Consider the following 18166-nt stretch of genomic DNA (forward strand, 5'->3'; position numbering starts at 1 on the left):
AGGCAAACACAATGACTTCGGCCGATTTACACACCGCGCTCTTGCGTCCAGCAGTTCTTCAGATCCTGCGCGCCGCCGGCTTCAGCTACGCGAAACCCGCCGTGATAGACACGGTCACGGACCTTGCAGCGCGGTATCTGTTGCTCCTCGCCTCTTCGACAGCTCAAAACGCCTTCACGCTCCACAACACCTTCGTGCCGACGATTCAGGATGTGAGACTGGCGCTGAGCCAAGCGGGCGCGCTGTACCCGCAGATGAGTACCGATGAGGAGAGCCTGAGGGACGATGTGCAGATCTCGGAAGGGGTGTGGGTGCCGTTTGAGGATCTTCGCGGCGTGGAAGCGTTTGTGAACTGGGCGTATGGGCCGGTTAACAAGGAGATTCGACGGATCGCAGGATTTGGCGGCGAGGCGAATGTGGAGGAAATCGCAGCAGGTTTGGATGATCAGGAGGATTATCTCTCTGGTAAGTCTCTGAGAACTTTGGTGTTTTGTTTGGTCTTTGTGAGGCCGCGGTGAGAGAAAATGCAGTGACACGCGACTGACTGCCCGACTAACTGACCGCGTGTTTGCTGAGCAGCTCTCAAGAAACGCCACAGCAAGACAGGCGAGGAGTCTCGATACCAAGGCACGGTCCTAGGAAAGGATACAGAACCACAGTCAGTCACGATCGTGGGTGGTCCAGCTGCTTCGATCGCGGAGTGGACCATTCAATCTCTCGCCAGCGTGCGATCCTCAGGCCCACGCCCGGGAGAAGATGCTGCCACACCCGCAACATCAGGCATCAGCAGCGCTCCGCTCACGCCTATTGAGTCAGAATGAAGGTGGTTGGGGCTGTTGTTCTTCTCCTGAAAAGACATGATTCTACTATGGAAACGATGGAAGCGGTGCGGCAGAAGGTCTGCAGCGGCTGTGCGCTCTCTCCCTGCGCCCATCTTCCCCGTTCCAGGCCCCCTAGGCAGACTCGGGGCATCCACTTCCAAGTCGAGGAAGTCATGAGCTTCTGTGGTCGCACAGATTTCAGGAGCATTGCGAGAACATCGGACGCGATCGAAGACTACGGGCGAGACGTGGAAGGCGCCTCCTCATATCGCATGCCTTCGCAAAGGATGTCCGTTGCCTACGACCCTCAAACCGAAGCAACAACCATGAAGCTTGGAAATAGTTGAGCGACAAACCGCATGCCACTGCCACCGACCCTCGAAATGGGGAGACAAAACATGAAGATTGGACACCGTCGATTGACGAACCGAATGTCACTACCACCAACACTTCGCTCCACCAAGACTGCACGGCCGCGAACGGCGCTTACATACAAGCTAAATGAGCAAAACCGGACGCGAAGAACGAACGAACAGCTGTAGAGCTGTGATTGTACCAGTACGAGTTGAAAATGAGATCTTCTTCAGAACGTTCAATGACTCCCCGCTATTACCTACATAGTCATCTCTACACTTCCTACGCGCTCGACAAGAAGTACTCGTCACGGCATGCGTACAATAGTGAACCCAACTAAATGAGTCGATCCTTGGTATTACTGTAGCGTGTTCTCGCCATCCCTCTTCCCAAACGTGGGCAGTCCTTCGTCGTGTATGCTCGAGTACTTCTGTCCTGCCTGGCACATGCTACTCAAAGAGCATACGCCCATCTAGCTTGCCTTCTGGGCGGGATCACAACGTGGTGGGCCACTACGGAGTGGGGAGTACTTACGTCGGCACCACTACTAGCACTGGCCCCATTACCGCCATGACCTGGATCAGCCGGCCCCCCTTGGGAGGAAGCGGGCGCCGTGCCAAATTGCGTTGATAGAGTAGTCGCCACAATTCCGTTGCTTAGCGTCGTCATTGCAAACCACGTGCCGGTGGAGGGCGTCGCCGTGTTGCTGAGCGTCTCAGGAGAGGTGGCGTTGGTGATGTCAGAGGAAGACGGGGAGGGAAAGGGGGGGAAAGTGACGCTGGAGGTGTCCGTAGAGTCCAAAGGATTGGAAACGGGCGTGAATGGTCCGCCAGTTGGGATTGTCCAGTTCCAGTCTCGCCAGGGGTACGAAGGCGTCAGCGAACATGGTGTGGGGTGTGTACTGTTGGGCCAGAACAGCGACGTCGGCACACCAGTGGGAATGGGAATGGGTATGCCGCCTGGAATCCCACTTGCCGGTGGCGGTATCGTGGTGTTGCTTGCTGCTGTAGAAGTCGAGTCGTTAGGTAGAGCGCTGGTGCTAAGTGCTGTGGCGTTGGTCAACAATGAGGAAGCCGCTTCGGAAGGAGATGGCGTGGTTGACTCGCTGGCCGATGTGGCTGTGGGTGACGAGAAGGAGTCAGATGTCGTAGAATTGGTTGCTTGTGGGCTCGAGCTGTCCGTTGGGACGGCATTGGTGACCGCGGAGACGAGAGAAGAATTGGACCAGCCGGTCAATGATGCTGAAGTTTCGCCCGCCGAAAACACACTGGCCGTGTTACTCGCCACCACAATGGTCATGGTGAGTGACTGTGGGAGTGATGGTGTTGTGCCGGTTGCTGCGCCTGTACTGTTTGCAGGAGCTGTCTGAGTGTTAGAACCACCAAAAGACGTGTGGTTTCTTCTCTCAGAAACCGTGGCTGTTACAGTGAATTCCTCAGGCGATGGAGTTACAGGTGATGGGGTTATAGGCGCAGGGGTGTAATCGATCGTGACGGTGATGACAGCGTTCCCGGACTCAGGCGATGTGTCGGTTTCTGAGGGTGTGGTATAACCTGGAGACGGTGATGATGTGTTCGTCCATAATGGTCCGTCTGTAGATCTGCCAGTGCCCTGAGGGGTATTTGTGCCGTTGGAGGTGAGATTTGAACCGGGAATAGACCAGAGGGTGGTTGTAGATCTCATTGTCATGACAGTCATCGGCAAGACGCTGGGAGCACTTGACACTGTCGTGCCATTGGATGAAGCTGTATTCGATTCCGGAGAAGCGGCTGACCAAGTGCTTCCGGCCGAGTCGATTGTTGCATTGCTCGCTGACGAAGTGGATGGCGATGCCGCGCTGTTACCGTCGATCGAGGTCGAGTTGGCGAAGGGCAGTGCGGTTGTTAGAAGGCCTGAGCTTTGACCAGTACCTTGGGCGACAGTGATATTGGACCAAGACGGCGCTGTACCAAGTGAGGTCTGTTCTGGACTGAAAGTGGCTTGTGATGAACTGGGGTTACTCGCAGCAGTATTCGTCCCGCTCCCAGGCTCGCATGAGACACTCCCACAGGGGAAAAGAGGCGGGATCTCTGTTGGCCGCGGTTGTCCTGGGGTGAGATAACCAGTGCCCCAGCCCGGCTCGGGACTGGTTTCGTTCCCGTAGAACCAAGGGTGAGTCTCGTTGTCACAACGACGAACGAGTCGACTGTGCACACCTTGTTTTCGTCAGCGATAACCCAGCTTGCAACAGGCCAAGGACTAACCTTGATCATGTTGCTCTGCATATGTCAAGCCAAGGCCTGCAAGGCTGACGAAAAGAGTGACCAGAATGCTACCCATTGTATACAGAACCTTCGCTCGAAGCCCTTACCCTGAAGCTGTCTCGAGAGAAAGATCTGTCAAGCTCTCGGATTCCATCTTATACTCCCTTGCTTGCCGTAGTCATTGGAAGGTCGTTGAAACAATGCCACGGCGCGCCTCGGATGCAATAGCCCTCCGTTTCCGGCCGTTGTAGAATCCCGTAGTGTAGAAGATCCAGGCACGGTCTACCGCAATTTCGCACGGAAGCTGTTGCCCGCTCTCCTGGCGGGTGTATTTCAGAATGCCGCGCATGACTGCTGTCATATTCGAGAAGGCTACTTGCCTTATGCTGTAACCGAAAGTGAGGCGAAAATCAGTTGGAACACCGCATGGTCGAAGTAGGAGCGGCTGCGTGGGACCGCTCACAGCGTATGACCCTCAGTCGGCTGAGGTCCAGGTTGGTTTTGACCATCCATCAGTCCTGTTGGACGCCACATTGACACTGTGACGGTAGTGCCCGTGGAGGATACGTGTTGACAACGAGATGGCAAAGGTCCATGATCCCATTCGGCCTCGACTTTCGAGCGAAATTAGATTCTGATATCGTAGAAATGCATGTAGGCGCGGATGAGACGCGGGTGGTATCGGTCCCTAGCAGTGCATATCTGCGTCAAATCAGGGTTACACGTGCTGATACGAGACTTTCAAGCCAATAACTTTGCTTTAGGTTCCGCCCTGTGCAATTACTGCTGCTTCGGTCGGAGGAGGCTCTGATCTGGTAATGTCGCTTTTGGACGGCCGGAAGGCCAGAGAGACATGCAAGTATCCGAGGATCGGGCCTCGAGGAATGCAGGATTTGAGCAGTTTGTCAAAATCGTGCTTCGCGGTCTGTACCACACGAAGCGGAGGCTCATCCTGCAGGTACGCTGCAATGCAGCCGGCCATCTGCAGATTTGACGGATCATGGTATGACAGGGAGAATCGACTGCGTCCATGAATATTGCTGTGACTCACAGCATGTCTACCAGATGTCCGGCAGAGGAGAGTTGCCGCATTCAAACAAGCCTCATCGTTCACTGCCGTGTGCTCAATAAGCAATTAAGAGCTCGAGGCCGGTAACAAGTCTTTGCTGGTGCCCTTCAGCACATCCGTCCATGAAACGGGTCTTCTTGCATTCATTCGGGTTCTCACCAGGAAATCATCTTATGCGCGCAGGTCCTCGGACGTACACGAGATCTACTTGACCATTATCGCATTGTGCTAAGATCCCGTCAGGATGCTTTCCTGCATGGGAGCCTGTGAAGCTAGGATCAACAAGTTTTCAGGCTCCCACAAGACATCAGTGAAGGCAGTGGCCACCGTATCAGTGATGCGATCTGCACAAACCTCGTGGCAATTGCGTCCGGGTCAGTGCTCTTGCTACTCCGCTTTGCGCCTTCGTAGCAGTGTAATGCAAAGGAGGGTGTGCTTGTGCTGAAGAAACCACTGCTCAAGGGCCGTTTTCAGCGGAGATTAATCTCGGATCCGGCGATTGTTTGCTGCCCTGTCTGCAGACTTGTTGGCACGTATCTCTGACCGTTACCTCGATTCCTAGCATTGCATTTTTGGCCTGACGCCATTGCCGGCCCTGGATTGGAGAGCTTTGTAGTCGCATGAGACACAGCCCAGGCTCGGCCAGCCGGGCAAGATCGGAGTCCATCTCTTACTCATGTCTCTACTGCTGTTGTATCTCGGCGACCAGCTTTGGGGCCTCCTTGCCGCGGTTAATACGAGCGTAGAAATTGACCACGCCATCTGCTAGACTCGTATTCGGAAAGTGATGTCACCAAAGGTCTTCGACATGGTCTCGACAATACACTCGAACACGACTCCGAAGATTTCGGCGGTGCAGGAGTAACGAGGACCAGGAGGTGCTGTATTGACCTATCATCCGGTTGAAGGCACTGTACTCGATCTAAAACGTGGAGGCGGCCTGAGTGGAGATGACCGGGTTTGCATGAAGATGGATGGAGGACGCAGATTGTAAAATCCATTTGAAGAAACGACAACATCTTGGCACTGGTGATGACTTCGGCCAAAAGAGGATAATCACTGGCGAGAGATGCGAGCAGGGGCAACAGCCAGCCCTGGCGTCTTACCTAGGCCTATCTTGATGGTGTTGCTCGCTATGGCTATCTATCACTTGTTACTAATCGAGCTTGTAGGAGCCGTTCGTTCCACGTTGGCCAGCACAGAATATGAGAGCGCTCGCTAAAAGCAAGTAACCCTTGAGACGTCACGCACGCAGAAACAAGAGTCAGACAAAACGTGTCGATAGATTCACCCTCGTGGCTTTTGCATACAAGTGCTACTTCCCTGCCACCAACCCATTCCCATACTGGCCACATCCTATTATTCAGTAGATCCCGTGCCTTACAAACTCCTGGGCGCCGCCAGCAAGCCTCGTGAACGCTCATGCATCCTGGTCATATCAAGTCTAGCTACCAAGAGGAACGGGTAGGGGGCCGGCCAGCGTAGCCTTGGTGAGATCGTTGATGTTTGTTGCTGTGTTCTGGTTGGTCAGGGCGGCATATGCCACTCCAAACATGCCTGGTTGGACGTCGGCGTGCAGTTCGTTGCCCTGCACGGTCACAGGAGTATAGGCAGGGACGTTGTCCTGGTTGACCCAAGCCATGTACAGGGGCCCTGAGTTCCATCCCTGTGGCAGCATGTTGGGTTGCCCCACCTGGAAAATCAGTTTGCCGGGGCTGTTGGGGGTTGCGAAAGATGGGCCTCCATAGCCGATAATGCCCAAGTCGGGGAATATGGGTAGAGACGTGATGAAGGAGGGCAATCCCTGGCAGGAGCCTGGGATGATGAAGTCCAGAGCCAGGTTGAAGGCCCAGATGCCGCTGATTCTCGTCTCGAAGGCGGTGGGATTCGGCACCTCCTGGGCGAAGAGGCGGAAGAACGCATCATGTCTCGATTCCACGGGGAGGATGGATGCGACCGTGGCTTCAAGACCAGGATCAGTCGTGGAAAGACCATCCGCAAGATCTTGCAAGGCACCGATACCGACGTTGGTAATGATGCTGGCCAGCGCCAGGAAGCTCGTCTCATCCGTGATCGGGAAATCATATTGGCAAGGTGCGACCGCTGGGGCCCCGTTTCCTTCCAGGAGACCAACAATGGACGCCACATGGACCTCCTCCTGAGCAGCAATGCGAGACACCACTGCCATGTTGCTGACCCCATTCACTTGCTCGCCTGTTCCCCATCGCGTGTAATTCATCAACCCCTCCTGGAAGAAATAAGATTCCAGGTTCTCCAGAAAGTTGGCCAAGTGAAAGCTGTTAATGGCATTGGCGGAGATCTTGGGAGTGCCAGGTTGATTGGGAAGTCCACCACCGGCCTGCTGTGCGATATTAGGAGGCAAGGCCGTGCCAGTCACTATAGCAACTGGTGATGCAAGGACGGACCTGGCGAGGAAGGAAAGAGCGACAGGAAGGAAAAGGGGAGCCATGGCTGCGACATGCAGGAAAGGATACTTGGGCAAACGAGAAGAAGCAAGACGTGGCGCGGAGGGGGTGCGAACCAGAGACGGAAGAGGAGGGGATCTGTTATACAAAATCCATCAGCCTGCCCGCGAGAGGCTGTTCATTTGGCAATCTGTTGAAGCCGTAAGCACTACCCAGAACGAGATGGGGTGACCATGTCGAGGGTCTTTCTCAGCCACATGCGATCAATGAATACTAACCTGAGGTAGCGCCTCGCCAGTCTTTCAGCAGGCAAAGCAGCTTGTCCTACTGGTGCGCTTGATGGACGCACCAAATTCCCAAATCGCCAACAATTTGACCTTTTCATAGGTCTGAGACCTTGATGCGATGATACTTCACGTCAATACTTGACCTCGTAAGTGAGCAGACACCACAAGGGACAATCCAGGCACGGCCACCAGTGGTGGGGGCGCAGAAAGGTTAGATTCAGCTTCAGGCCACGAGCGTTAAGCGATTGAGTGGGCGGAGCCCTCAAAGACAAGCTTCGGTAAGCACTTGAGCGTGGAAGCTTCAGCTTCTGGACCAGAGACGCAAGGGCGCGATTCGGTCAGCAATCCATTTTTAGAGTAAGGACGAAAGGGGGACGTGAGACGGACTACGGAGTACGGAGCAGGTTTCGACAAACACTGCAAACTTGCCCAGTAGCTTACATAAACACTGAGACTCGCCGAGGCCGCACTAGAGCATAACCGATCTGCCTAGCCTAGCTAGTGCTAGCGCCAATGACGCGCCCGATTTCAATGACGCGAGGACGACATTTGACATGTTCAAGCTGGACGACGCAGGACGAAGCCGTCTCTGGACTCATCTCTGTTTCCTCCACCACTACGACCCAAGATGAGCTCCTTCAACCTCTGCTCCTATTGCCTTCGCGCGCTACGACAGACTGCCAAAAACGAAACAAACGTGAGTACCATAAACTGTGAATGCTGTAGGAAAACCGCTAAATCTAATGCTCAGGCGGTTCGAGCTCAAACCCAGAATCCAGTGGGGCAGCGATATCTGTCAACAGCACAAAGAAGATGGCAGCAGCAGGCTTCCCGCTCCGAGAGTCAGGCTCAAATGGAGCAGCCAGCTGTCCCTCCCACCACAGCTGCGACCGTCACCACCAACGTAACAGCTTCTCCTCCTACCCACAACGAGTTTGAGGACCCTCCTCCACAACCGACAGGGCAACAAGCTCTGCCCACCACGGTCTCGACCGTCACGTCCAATGTGACGGCTCCGCCTTCCCCACCAGAAACTGAAGCTCGGTCACCCGCAACAGAAGAAGGACGAGACAGATCTTCTGCGCAACCCTCGTCCAGCACGAGCGTCTCACAAATGCAACGTCAGATCCAATCTTCGCTGTCCTCCCAACCAAGCAAGTTGAACATCCCTGCCCGTCTAGCCCAGACACTTCAGCGCACCGTCCCTGCCGCAACCAAGACCTATACGATCTACGGCCAGACCGAGGCGTTATTCAAATCCTGCGCCGCACAAGCCGACTACACCATCCCGCAAGACCAACGCATGAACATTCTGACGGGCAGAGGGCCCGCGAAGGAAGCGTCGCAGGAAGGAGCAGAGCTGGGGCATCCGCTTCCCGAGAACAAGGACGCGTGGTGGTTCACGACCTTGAGCCTGCCACCCACCTTCTCGACGTGGTCGCAGATTACGTTTCTGCATCTCTACGTGATCGTGACGCAACTGCGCGCGGGGCTGGACTCGGAGTCCGAGTTCCAAAACTACCACCGCTACTTGATCGAGCATTTCTCCCGCGAGGCCGAGGACAAGATGGTCATGCTGCACAACCTCAACGCCCAAGGAATCCGCAGTCGATACCTGAAAGATCTACTCCTGCAGTGGCGCGGGATCCTGGTGTCGTACGACGAAGGCCTCGTCAAGAGCGATGCCGTGCTCGCGAGCGCCATCTGGAGGAATCTGTTCCGTGCGGACGAGGACGTCGACTGGGTCAAAGTCGCGCAGGTCGTGGCGTTTCTGCGCCTGGCCGTGCGCAAAGTCGGCTCGATGACCATGGATGACATGATCCGGCATTTGACTTCTCAGCAGGCCGGAACCAGTATCTGGCCTGCCGCTCAGGGGTCTATCGCGACGATCGTGGGCAAGCAGAGTCGCGGTATCAATGCTCCCTTTGAGCAGTAGGGCAGGATGCTACAGCCTGTTTCGTTCTTGTACACCAGATATAGAGATCGCGGTTTCGTACCATGGTAGAATACGTACCGCAAGAATACGAACGCGTTGGAACTTCCTCGATTGGGAACCTTTCTTCTATCTCGTTTCCATCCTGTTTGCGTATAATTGCTAGAACTAGGGCATTGGAGGGCTGGGGTTATGCAGTTAGTGGAAAGTCGATGACGTCTACTACGTACAGCATCTTTGATTTCTTTTTTTCTTCTTCTGGTGCCAACGTCTGGATGCAATTTATTATGACTCTGAGTTTGATTGTGGATGTGATTGTGAGCTCGCCGCCACCGAGCCAGCAGGCTCTTAGGAGCATACTCATAGTGAACATCAAGGTAGAGTACATTGGGCAGAGGGGAGTACAAGTACAAGTGCAGTTTTGCAGTGATGAAATGAAAGAAGGTCTCTCCTCGATTGTTGCGTCTCACCTCCTGCCAGTGCTGAAGGGATTCAGACCGATCAGGCCAACCGGGCAGTCTGTCGTCGATCTAGCAGCTCGTTCCTCTTTCACCTCCCATAGGTCAGTGCCTCGTGCTCCGTAACGTACAGGCGATGGAAACCGTTGCGCCAATATGGGTTCTCGCTGATGTGGTCCATACGCACGGCTGGTGATAGCGTGACCGGAAACAGGAGCGGGAAATCTGCACTGCGCCAACATCCAACCCGCTTGGTCCAACCCAGAGTTTTGAAAACACAACCGACCGAATTCACTACCCCGCCTTGGTGGTGGCATCGGGCTCGCGAAAGCATACGCAACTCGGTATCTCGTACGGGGTCCAGCCGGGTAAACACAGGGGCCCGAGGCCGCTGAAGCAGGGCCACAACCCTATCGGCCCGCGGTGGTCGCTATTGTGATCGCTTTTCGGGATGTCTTCAAGGGCGACGTCGCGGCGCTGGAGCTCCAGCCACAAGTCGGGAACAGCTGTGGTCGTGGTCGTGGAGTGCGGGACGTGTTGTACGCAGGGCGAGGTAGTGGCAAGAGCGTCAGTGACGGCAGTAGCGGTAGCAGCGGCGGCAGGAAGCGTTCGCGTATCAAGTGGATACGCAGCCGCAGGGTCCTTCACCGCCGGGACGAGCTGTTCGTGCGAGCCGATCAAGCGATTGGAGAGTCTGTTCAAACATGTTAGTTTCTGGTTGCCAGCAAGTCAGGAAAGGTATTGGAGCTTTACGCTGGCCAGAGGCAGTCCTTCTCGTTGTTCACGCAGTCCTCGACCGAAGCAAAGTAGCGCTCGGTATTGATTCTAGTCCACATGTAATCGGAGGCAGGGAGAGCGGCGACGAGCAGCTGGCAGCCCAGCAAGAGTGCCACAGCTCCAACGGTGGTGATTTTGTGAGCGTACATAGTGAAGTCGTGCACAGAGGAGCTTACGGGTTGACGTTGTAAGCAGAGGAGCTTGTGGGTGAGAAGAGGCGATAGATATTGCGTGAGGAAATGCGGTGGATACTGTGTGAGCAGAGTCGATGGTTCTTGTGCAAGAAGTTGAGGGTTTGTTGAGACGTTCTGTGTTGCCCGGAGCCGCGGAGTGGCCAGAAGGTAGTGCAGAGCGTCGAGTGCAGTTTGCCGTGGAGCAGGCTTGTCACATGCTTTGACAGCCCTTGTGATCCCTCTTGACTTGAGGTAGATGGTGCATCCGCGGTAAAAGGCATGGGTTAGTGTCCGTGGACGGTTGGTCACATCAGTGACGGATATAATCCCCAACTTGCGCCAATGGACCACGGCTCAAGAGGTGTCGGCTTTCTTGAGAACTTACAGGAACGGCAGCCCTGCATGCGTCTGCAATGTCACTGTCTTGGGCGCGACGTCTGGCAGAAGTCATATGCCTCGAAGCCGTCAAAGGCGACGTCACGTCAACAAGACAAAGGAAAGCTCGCTCAGTCGAAAGAACACCTCCAAACCTCACGAGTACTATTAGAGAAGCTCGGCCAACAGGACACATCTCTTTTATTGAAGACCAAGGGACGAAAAATCTAGGATGATCTGAAATGAACGTTTCCTTTTCCTCCTCGTTGATGCCACCGCAAATCATCTTGCCTCAAACACTCCGACGGCGGTGATCAGGGCAGACAACAGTCGTGGGTCCTTGGTAGGCTTGGCTAAGCCGCATTAATATGCTGATATCATACGTCTCGAAGTACTTACCCCTAGCGATCTCATCTTCTCGCCTTGCGCTGAATATAGCTTTCGTCTTCGCGGCATATAAAGGAGCGGTACCAATATTTATCCGCTGATGCATTGCGTATTCATCTGAGAGCATCCATCTTCTGTGCTTGACGTACAACCAAACGCGTCGGGGATGGGTTCGATGGATGAAATCCAGGACATTCATTTGCACTTTTCGTTGAAGACCAGTACCGAGATTCCTAGTTAAGGTGTGTACAAGTGCCTCGAGCTTGTAGAGTCTCCACGACTGGTCCAAGTCATTGGCGAACGTCCTGTAAGATCCACCTAGAGCAGTATTGTGGTTAGTGCTACCGTTAGCTGCTTCATCTCCTCAGTCTACGTACCTAGTCTGTAGTAGGCTTGCCAGAAGGGGGCAATTTCAGATTCTGAGAAGGATTCATCGCCGGAACCAAGCATTTTCTTCATCATTTCTACCCAGAGATCGTGAAAAGACTGAATGAAGGGCTCCCTGATCTCCTGGCCTTCGGTAGGCCAGACGGGTACAGCATGAGACCCAAGCATCTCGAGCACAGTCGATAACTTCTTGAGGCAAGCAAGACGGCTGACTCGAGCCCTATGCTCTCCGATGCCGATTGACTTGAAGCCATGTGCTGGCATGCTCATATAAGCCTCCAATGTTCGTTTGAAAGGTGCGGTTGAGCCAAAAACAACACTCCTGCATTGCAAAAGATTATCTAAAAAGATAGAATTGATGATATCCACATGCTTGGTAGAAATTGGCCAAAATCGAAAACAAAACTTGTCAGTGGACTGCGGTGTTCCTGAAGCTCCCGGTGCAAGTTCTAACCTGCCGTTAACGACTCTCGTATAAGAGTTAGTGGCTTTTGCTACTGGCAGATCGGAAAGAATAGACTTGACACTCTCTGGATCTGGAAATTGAGTCGCCACTGCATCCATCATCATCTGGCGTGATTTCTGTATCCTAGGGTCTGTGTCTTCTAACGCTTTGGGTAGTATCATACTTCGGAGAATAATGATCAGCCGGGGAGTTACAGGCCCGAATTCGTGGTAACGCAGGAATGTGTTCCCTAAATACTCGCCCGTTTTAGCACAGAAAGTTTCGTCAGTCGGGCCCTCGAAGACGTTGTAGCATTGATCGGTGAGCAGGAACTCGTCCTCATTTGCGGTCGGTGTGCAAAATGCCATATAGGAGAAATTGGCATGAACGATAAACATCTGGGCGTCTGCGGGGAACATGAGAGTCGGAAGTTGGGTCATCCACTTTCCCTCAGCATCCATATCGAGGTCCAGGATGGCGCGGAGATTGTGGAGCCACACATCCCTAGGTCTCGCCATGCTATTTTCGGCCATGTAGGCCCTGAGAAGATGTTGGTCTTCCGAATCATACGATTGCGGATCCTCAGACATATACTTGTTGTAGAAGCCCAGTCCTCGATACTTCATGACGAAGAGAAACTTTCGGAGCATGTTTCTCTGAACCCGAGTGAGCCATATTCCGGGCTCACTATTCTCATGGGCCTTCTTGATCTTTTGAAGTATTACCGCTATCCGGCACTCGAGCTTAGAGAGTCCTTCTTCCACCTCATTATTTTCTTTAATTGCAGCAGCAAAATCCTTGTACATGTCCGCTTGGCCAAACCAACGGGAGACCGGTGCTTCGAGCAATCGTGGTCCGTCCACGGTGAGGTCCACGACATTGAGCACTTTGTTGCCCGGGCGCTTGCCTTTTTCATAAGGGTATTCGCCCCTCTGCTCAGGACTACCTTGGGTCGGTACTTCATAGGGATGGGAAAAGTTACGCAGGAGGAACTGTGGAATGTAGTGCTGATACTGCTCCATTGGGGCCAGGATCGGAACTGTGAAGAATGCTGACTTCTATGAGACTAAAGCTCTTGTAAATTCTGTTCTTTGTCCAACCTACGGAGGATTTTGTATTGCTCAGTAGAGCCCTCTGACTTTCGTTGCCAGGAGAAATTGGGCCTATGATACCGTAATGGGATCAGGCAACAGCGGGGTCATAGCAGTACATCTGCCTTAAGTCATGGAAAGCTTACAACCAATGAAATGTTTAACAGTCAGGACACTTCCTACTACGGCGAGACATGACGCTAGCTACGGTGTACAATGCGGCCAAATGACGTTGTCGCAGTATTGACATGCTGGCTTGTAACTGCAGATACCATCGATCTCTGATACCCACCACAACGAGTCAACGATTCCGTGCAGGTCTTGTTGTCGTTGCCTCGGCTTCTCATCCACGTGGAACCATGTTCAAGCGCTCCTAATGTTCTACTGGAGAGAGTGACCGAATCCTCGCCGTCAGCCCCTAGAGGGGCGCTCATTGTCCAACATGCTCCTCCTCCAACTCCTCGCTCATCTCCTCCCTATTTTCGCCTTTCTTACATGCTGTCTGGCCGCCGAAGACCTTTACAAAGTGCTAGGCCTCGACAAATCAGCCTCAGATCGAGATCTCAAAACTGCGTACCGAAAACTTTCCAAGAGGTATCACCCCGACAAAGCCACCGGCGACGAGAAGAAATTCCTCGAAGTCACTGAAGCATACGAGGCCCTTTCTGATACGACGACGCGGAAGATCTACGACCAGTACGGACATGAAGGGCTGGAAAACCACAAACGTGGCAGTGGTGGGGGAGGCCACGCCCACGACCCTTTCGACCTGTTCTCTCGATTCTTCGGCGGCTCAGGCCACTTTGGCCGTGCCAACAGCGGCGTCCGCCGAGGTCCAGACATGGAAGTCCGGCTCCAAGTACCGCTTCGAGACTTCTACAACGGCCGGGAAACCGAGTTCACCATTGAGAAGCAGCAGATCTGTGAGGAGTGTGAAGGCTCGGGCTCGGCCGATGGACAAGTCGAGACGTGCCACAAGTGCCACGGCCATGGGATCATAATGCAAAGATTCCAGCTCGCGCCTGGCATCTTCCAGCAACAGCAGAGTCCGTGCGATCAATGCGGAGGCCAAGGCAAGATCATCAAACATAAGTGTAAGGTGTGTGGGGGAAACAAAGTCGTTCGCGGCCCCACGACCCTCACGGCTGTCATTGAGAAAGGCGTTCCCAAGAACCACAGATTGGTCTTCGAGAGCGAGGCGGACGAGCATCCTGACCACGTGGCAGGGAACCTCTACGCCTACATCGTGGAGCTGGAACCCGCGATAAGCGAGAACGAACAAGAACGGACGGATGGGATGTTCTTCCGCCGCAAGGACGACGACCTTTACTGGAAAGAAGTGCTCTCACTCCGGGAGGCCTGGATGGGCGAGTGGACGCGCAACCTCACCCATCTCGACGGTCATGTGGTGCAGCTCTCGCGCAAACACGGCGAGGTCGTTCAGCCAGGCCAAACCGAGACCATTAAAGGTGAAGGCATGCCAAGATACCATGGTGGACACGTACACGAACACGACCACGATGGGCCCGAGTTTGGAAATCTCTACGTGCAGTACGTGGTCGTCCTGCCTGACCAGATGGAGAGCGGTATGGAGAAGGACTTTCATGCTGTATGGGAGAAGTGGCGGAAGAAGAAAGGCGTCGGTCTATTTGCGGACAGTGGCAGGCCCGTGAAGCTTGATGTACCAACAAAGGATGAGTTATAGATTCGAGATCCTCGGGCATAGAAAGATCCTGAGGTCTACGCATTCCAATGCGTCATGGGAATGAAATCATAGAGCTGATTTACGCATATCATCGTCTGCGTTCCCACTGTCCTGCACCGTGTTAACTACCTGTATGTAGCTGCAACAGCAAGGACAGTACGGTTTGTGGGAGTGCGAGGCTGGACTGTCAGCCTTTCAATGACATCATTCAGGGCCCCCCTTTTTCTGGTCCAGTTTCCGAAACCTTTCACCTTCCACTCACCTGCCCTCACCTGCCACTGACTTCTCTCACCCGGGATGCCGAGAATGGACGAGCATTTTTCCATAAATCCCGCAGATGGCACGCTCGGGACCTATTCCATCACAATCCGCAGTCTGTATGTCTTCGTGGACCTCTTTGAGCGGCGGCTTGAGCGTAGCCTGGCAATACCACAATGAAGCACCCTTCAAGACCGGAGCGGAGCACAAACCTCACATCGTTACTCAGATCGACGTCTTTCTGTCTATGTCTCTGTCGAATTAGGTATGTCTCTGTGCCTGTGTCTGCGTATCGGTGTTGCGTTTCCACCCGCTCACCCGTCCGCACGGCTGCCTGCTCACACTGATACACTCCGGCCCATCTTCCCCGCAGAGTATGGATGACAGCTCGAGCATTGTGCACTGCCGCGGATACGAGTATGTGCATTTGTGTCCGATACTGGATGCTATGGTGGGGTGATTGGGAAGGGAGTATATGGGTACGGGTACGCAACGGGTACAGGTGCGGCAAATGTGGGTAGGGAAGTCGGCACAAACGCCAGTTCAACACAATCCAGTCCTATTCGCTCCCAACGTCGAAACATACACACACATACCTGCAGAGGTCATGAAAGAGGATGTGCCACCACTGCCAGCCAGGTTAGGACAGCAACTGCTCCCTTCCCCGTGTCTGCTATACTCGGCTCTGCGCTTGCCCGCGTAGGGGGCACTTTAGCTGACTGCTCGCTAGGGAGATGCTTAGCTACTTACACAAGTACAGACAAGGCTAATGTCGGTCCCGTCGTCTCTCATCCTCGCGATTGCGGCTACTCCCACCGCCCGAGTCATCGCGGTGATCGTCTCGAACGTTCCTCGCAGTCCTATAATCCCGGCGGAGGAGGTTGTTCGACGGGTAGCCAAAGTCCTCCGTCACAATACGATTCTCACGACGATCCCGGTCAGCGTGGCGGTTGTCCCAAGTCGCGTCTCTTCGTTGTTGATCTTCACGATCGCGGCGCGACGGGGGGTCGTAGAACCCGGTCCGCTCGGTTCGGAGGTAGTCCTTGAACTCCTTGGGGCGCCGGACTTCGGCCAGAGCTGCTCGTACTCCTTCTTGATGCCCTTCGTTGAGCCGCGCTCGAAGGTCTCGCTGCCCTCGTTGTATCTGGTCCGCTGGCGCTCACGGTCTTCGTGGTAGTCGTCGTCGTGGTACTTCTTCTCCTTGCGATAGTACTCTGGGTTGCCTCCGGAGACACGATCGCGGCTCTTGTAGCCGTACTCGTCGTCGTACCCGCGGAATCTGTCCGACATGGTGGATTTGAGTGTGCTTTGGTATTCAATGATCGACTTCTGCTGTCCGATTGGGGCTGCCGGACGTTCTGGGTATGGTATGGTATGGTATGGTATGGTGTGTCGTGATATGATATGATATTGTGGATGGCGATTTGGATCTCCTGTGAGATAGTAGTTCCTGGCAGGGGGAGGATACGTGGGACGAGATCGAAGCCGCACAGAACGAGCTTTATACTGCATTTCCTGGCTGTCACACCTTACGGCGTTTGTTCTCACTGCCCCTGCCATGGTGAGGTCGACGGAGTGTGTAAACGCGAAGAGGCTACAAAGTTTTTGAAGTCATGGATGGCCGTCACCACAGTCTCGTCGACAGCAGCATTGACAGTGAAACCGTTTACATTCTGTTTGAGCATAGCAGAATCGAAAGGGAGAGTGTATCGGTCAGTCACACGTACAGTCTTGCGGACGGACAATCATGGTCGCCTTCACAACTACACCGGTTAGTTGACGCCAGAACATCTCAACGAAGCATTCAAGCTGGTCAGCCGCCATGGTAGCGGTTTGCTCTGCAAGTGACGGAGGAGACCAAGGTGAGCAGGTAAAACCATTGAATGAGCCAAAGGCTGACTACCGTGAAGAGACCACCGACACCACGACCTGGGCCTCCACTAGACTGCATCACCAAAATGGACAAAATTACAGAAACCCAGGGTAAGCATTCAAGGACAGCAACTGCTTTGAAGCACAGAGCCAGCGCCTGAACAGAAACTCAGAGTAAGCATCCAATGACACCAACTGCTCCAGATACCATCTAAAGTACCTCGTCTCCAGGAACGACAGCCAAGAGGAGTTCTTGAATTTCAGCTCAGCCTGTATGGTATTTGCGCCCTGGGGTATCTCTGGTCTAGTTCTATGCTCTACTTCTAGCCCCAACTGAAGACACAGCTAATCCACATGCAGAAGACTCCAGTACAATGTAGAGTACAGCAGGCAGTTATCCGGCGATCTGTCATCCATCAGACTAAATATATCACAATTCACCAGCGATATAACACGCCGCCCATGCCTGCAACCTTGCAACCTCTGATCTGTTCCGTTTGAGTCTGCTCTGAGCCGCCTGTCCTCTTCGAATAGCCGTTCGATTTGCACTGTGGACAGCCACCCCCAAATATGGATCAACGAGATGATCTACATCCACGCCTCAGATAATGCTGTCTCGGAGTTCGAATGATCTACCTATAACGCTGAGGATGCCAGGCCGGGTAGGCAAAGTCGCGGGTCGCGATGCCGGCGGCGTGACGCTTCTGTGCGGCCACGCGATTGTCGAGAGTCGCGTTCGGGTTTGGCTGGGCAGCCGCAGTGTATGCAGAGTTTGTGGCGGGCGGATTCGTCGCACCACTGCCAGCACTGCTGGGAGCCTGGGAATAAAGGGTGCGGTAGAAGAAGGAGAGGTGCTGGTGGTTCGACATCGGGAGAGGGTTGTGGCCGGAGCTACAGTGAAGGATGCTGATTTTATTCCTTTTGTCCTGGTCGAGTCGTTGAATATCAAGGTGACTGGATCTTTTTGTTAGTGTTTTCGGGTTGGAGGTATTCAAGAAAGGGAGACGGGGATGGATATCAAGAGAGGAAATGGATATCAAGAGAGGAAATGGATATCAAGAGAGGAAATGGATATCAAGAGAGGAAATGGATATCAAGAGAGGAA

At 53.9% G+C, this 18166-nt stretch overlaps 8 protein-coding genes across 8 annotated transcripts; 4 read left to right on the plus strand and 4 right to left on the minus strand.

Moving 5' to 3' along the window:
- Positions 1–11: 11 nt before the first annotated feature.
- Positions 12–821, plus strand: A1O7_06813 (uncharacterized protein; the record flags this gene model as incomplete). The annotated part of the gene is made up of 2 exons (XM_007760813.1): positions 12–465; positions 580–821. 2 exons carry the CDS (start codon positions 12–14, stop codon positions 819–821), a joined length of 696 nt encoding a protein of 231 aa, XP_007759003.1.
- Positions 822–2862: 2041 nt separating this feature from the next.
- On the plus strand, positions 2863–3078 carry A1O7_06814 (uncharacterized protein; the record flags this gene model as incomplete). The annotated part of the gene is made up of 1 exon (XM_007760814.1): positions 2863–3078. One exon carries the CDS (start codon positions 2863–2865, stop codon positions 3076–3078), a length of 216 nt encoding a protein of 71 aa, XP_007759004.1.
- A 2853-nt stretch (positions 3079–5931) lies between these two features.
- On the minus strand, positions 5932–6957 carry A1O7_06815 (uncharacterized protein; the record flags this gene model as incomplete). The annotated part of the gene is made up of 1 exon (XM_007760815.1): positions 5932–6957. The coding sequence occupies one exon, from the start codon at positions 6955–6957 to the stop codon at positions 5932–5934; it is 1026 nt and encodes a 341-aa protein (XP_007759005.1).
- An 871-nt stretch (positions 6958–7828) lies between these two features.
- Positions 7829–9136, plus strand: A1O7_06816 (uncharacterized protein; the record flags this gene model as incomplete). The annotated part of the gene is made up of 2 exons (XM_007760816.1): positions 7829–7897; positions 7952–9136. The coding sequence occupies 2 exons, from the start codon at positions 7829–7831 to the stop codon at positions 9134–9136; spliced, it is 1254 nt and encodes a 417-aa protein (XP_007759006.1).
- Positions 9137–9885: 749 nt separating this feature from the next.
- On the minus strand, positions 9886–10517 carry A1O7_06817 (uncharacterized protein; the record flags this gene model as incomplete). Its single annotated transcript, XM_007760817.1, has 2 exons — positions 9886–10285; positions 10345–10517. 2 exons carry the CDS (start codon positions 10515–10517, stop codon positions 9886–9888), a joined length of 573 nt encoding a protein of 190 aa, XP_007759007.1.
- A 1155-nt stretch (positions 10518–11672) lies between these two features.
- On the minus strand, positions 11673–13157 carry A1O7_06818 (uncharacterized protein; the record flags this gene model as incomplete). Its single annotated transcript, XM_007760818.1, has 1 exon — positions 11673–13157. One exon carries the CDS (start codon positions 13155–13157, stop codon positions 11673–11675), a length of 1485 nt encoding a protein of 494 aa, XP_007759008.1.
- Positions 13158–13668: 511 nt separating this feature from the next.
- A1O7_06819 (uncharacterized protein) lies at positions 13669–14931 on the plus strand (the record flags this gene model as incomplete). The annotated part of the gene is made up of 1 exon (XM_007760819.1): positions 13669–14931. One exon carries the CDS (start codon positions 13669–13671, stop codon positions 14929–14931), a length of 1263 nt encoding a protein of 420 aa, XP_007759009.1.
- Positions 14932–16098: 1167 nt separating this feature from the next.
- On the minus strand, positions 16099–16479 carry A1O7_06820 (uncharacterized protein; the record flags this gene model as incomplete). Its single annotated transcript, XM_007760820.1, has 1 exon — positions 16099–16479. The coding sequence occupies one exon, from the start codon at positions 16477–16479 to the stop codon at positions 16099–16101; it is 381 nt and encodes a 126-aa protein (XP_007759010.1).
- Between the last annotated feature and the right edge of the window lie 1687 nt (positions 16480–18166).

Source organism: Cladophialophora yegresii (genome assembly GCF_000585515.1).
Source record: "Cladophialophora yegresii CBS 114405 chromosome Unknown aczIN-supercont1.5, whole genome shotgun sequence".
NCBI classification, from domain to species: Eukaryota; Fungi; Ascomycota; class Eurotiomycetes; order Chaetothyriales; family Herpotrichiellaceae; genus Cladophialophora; species Cladophialophora yegresii.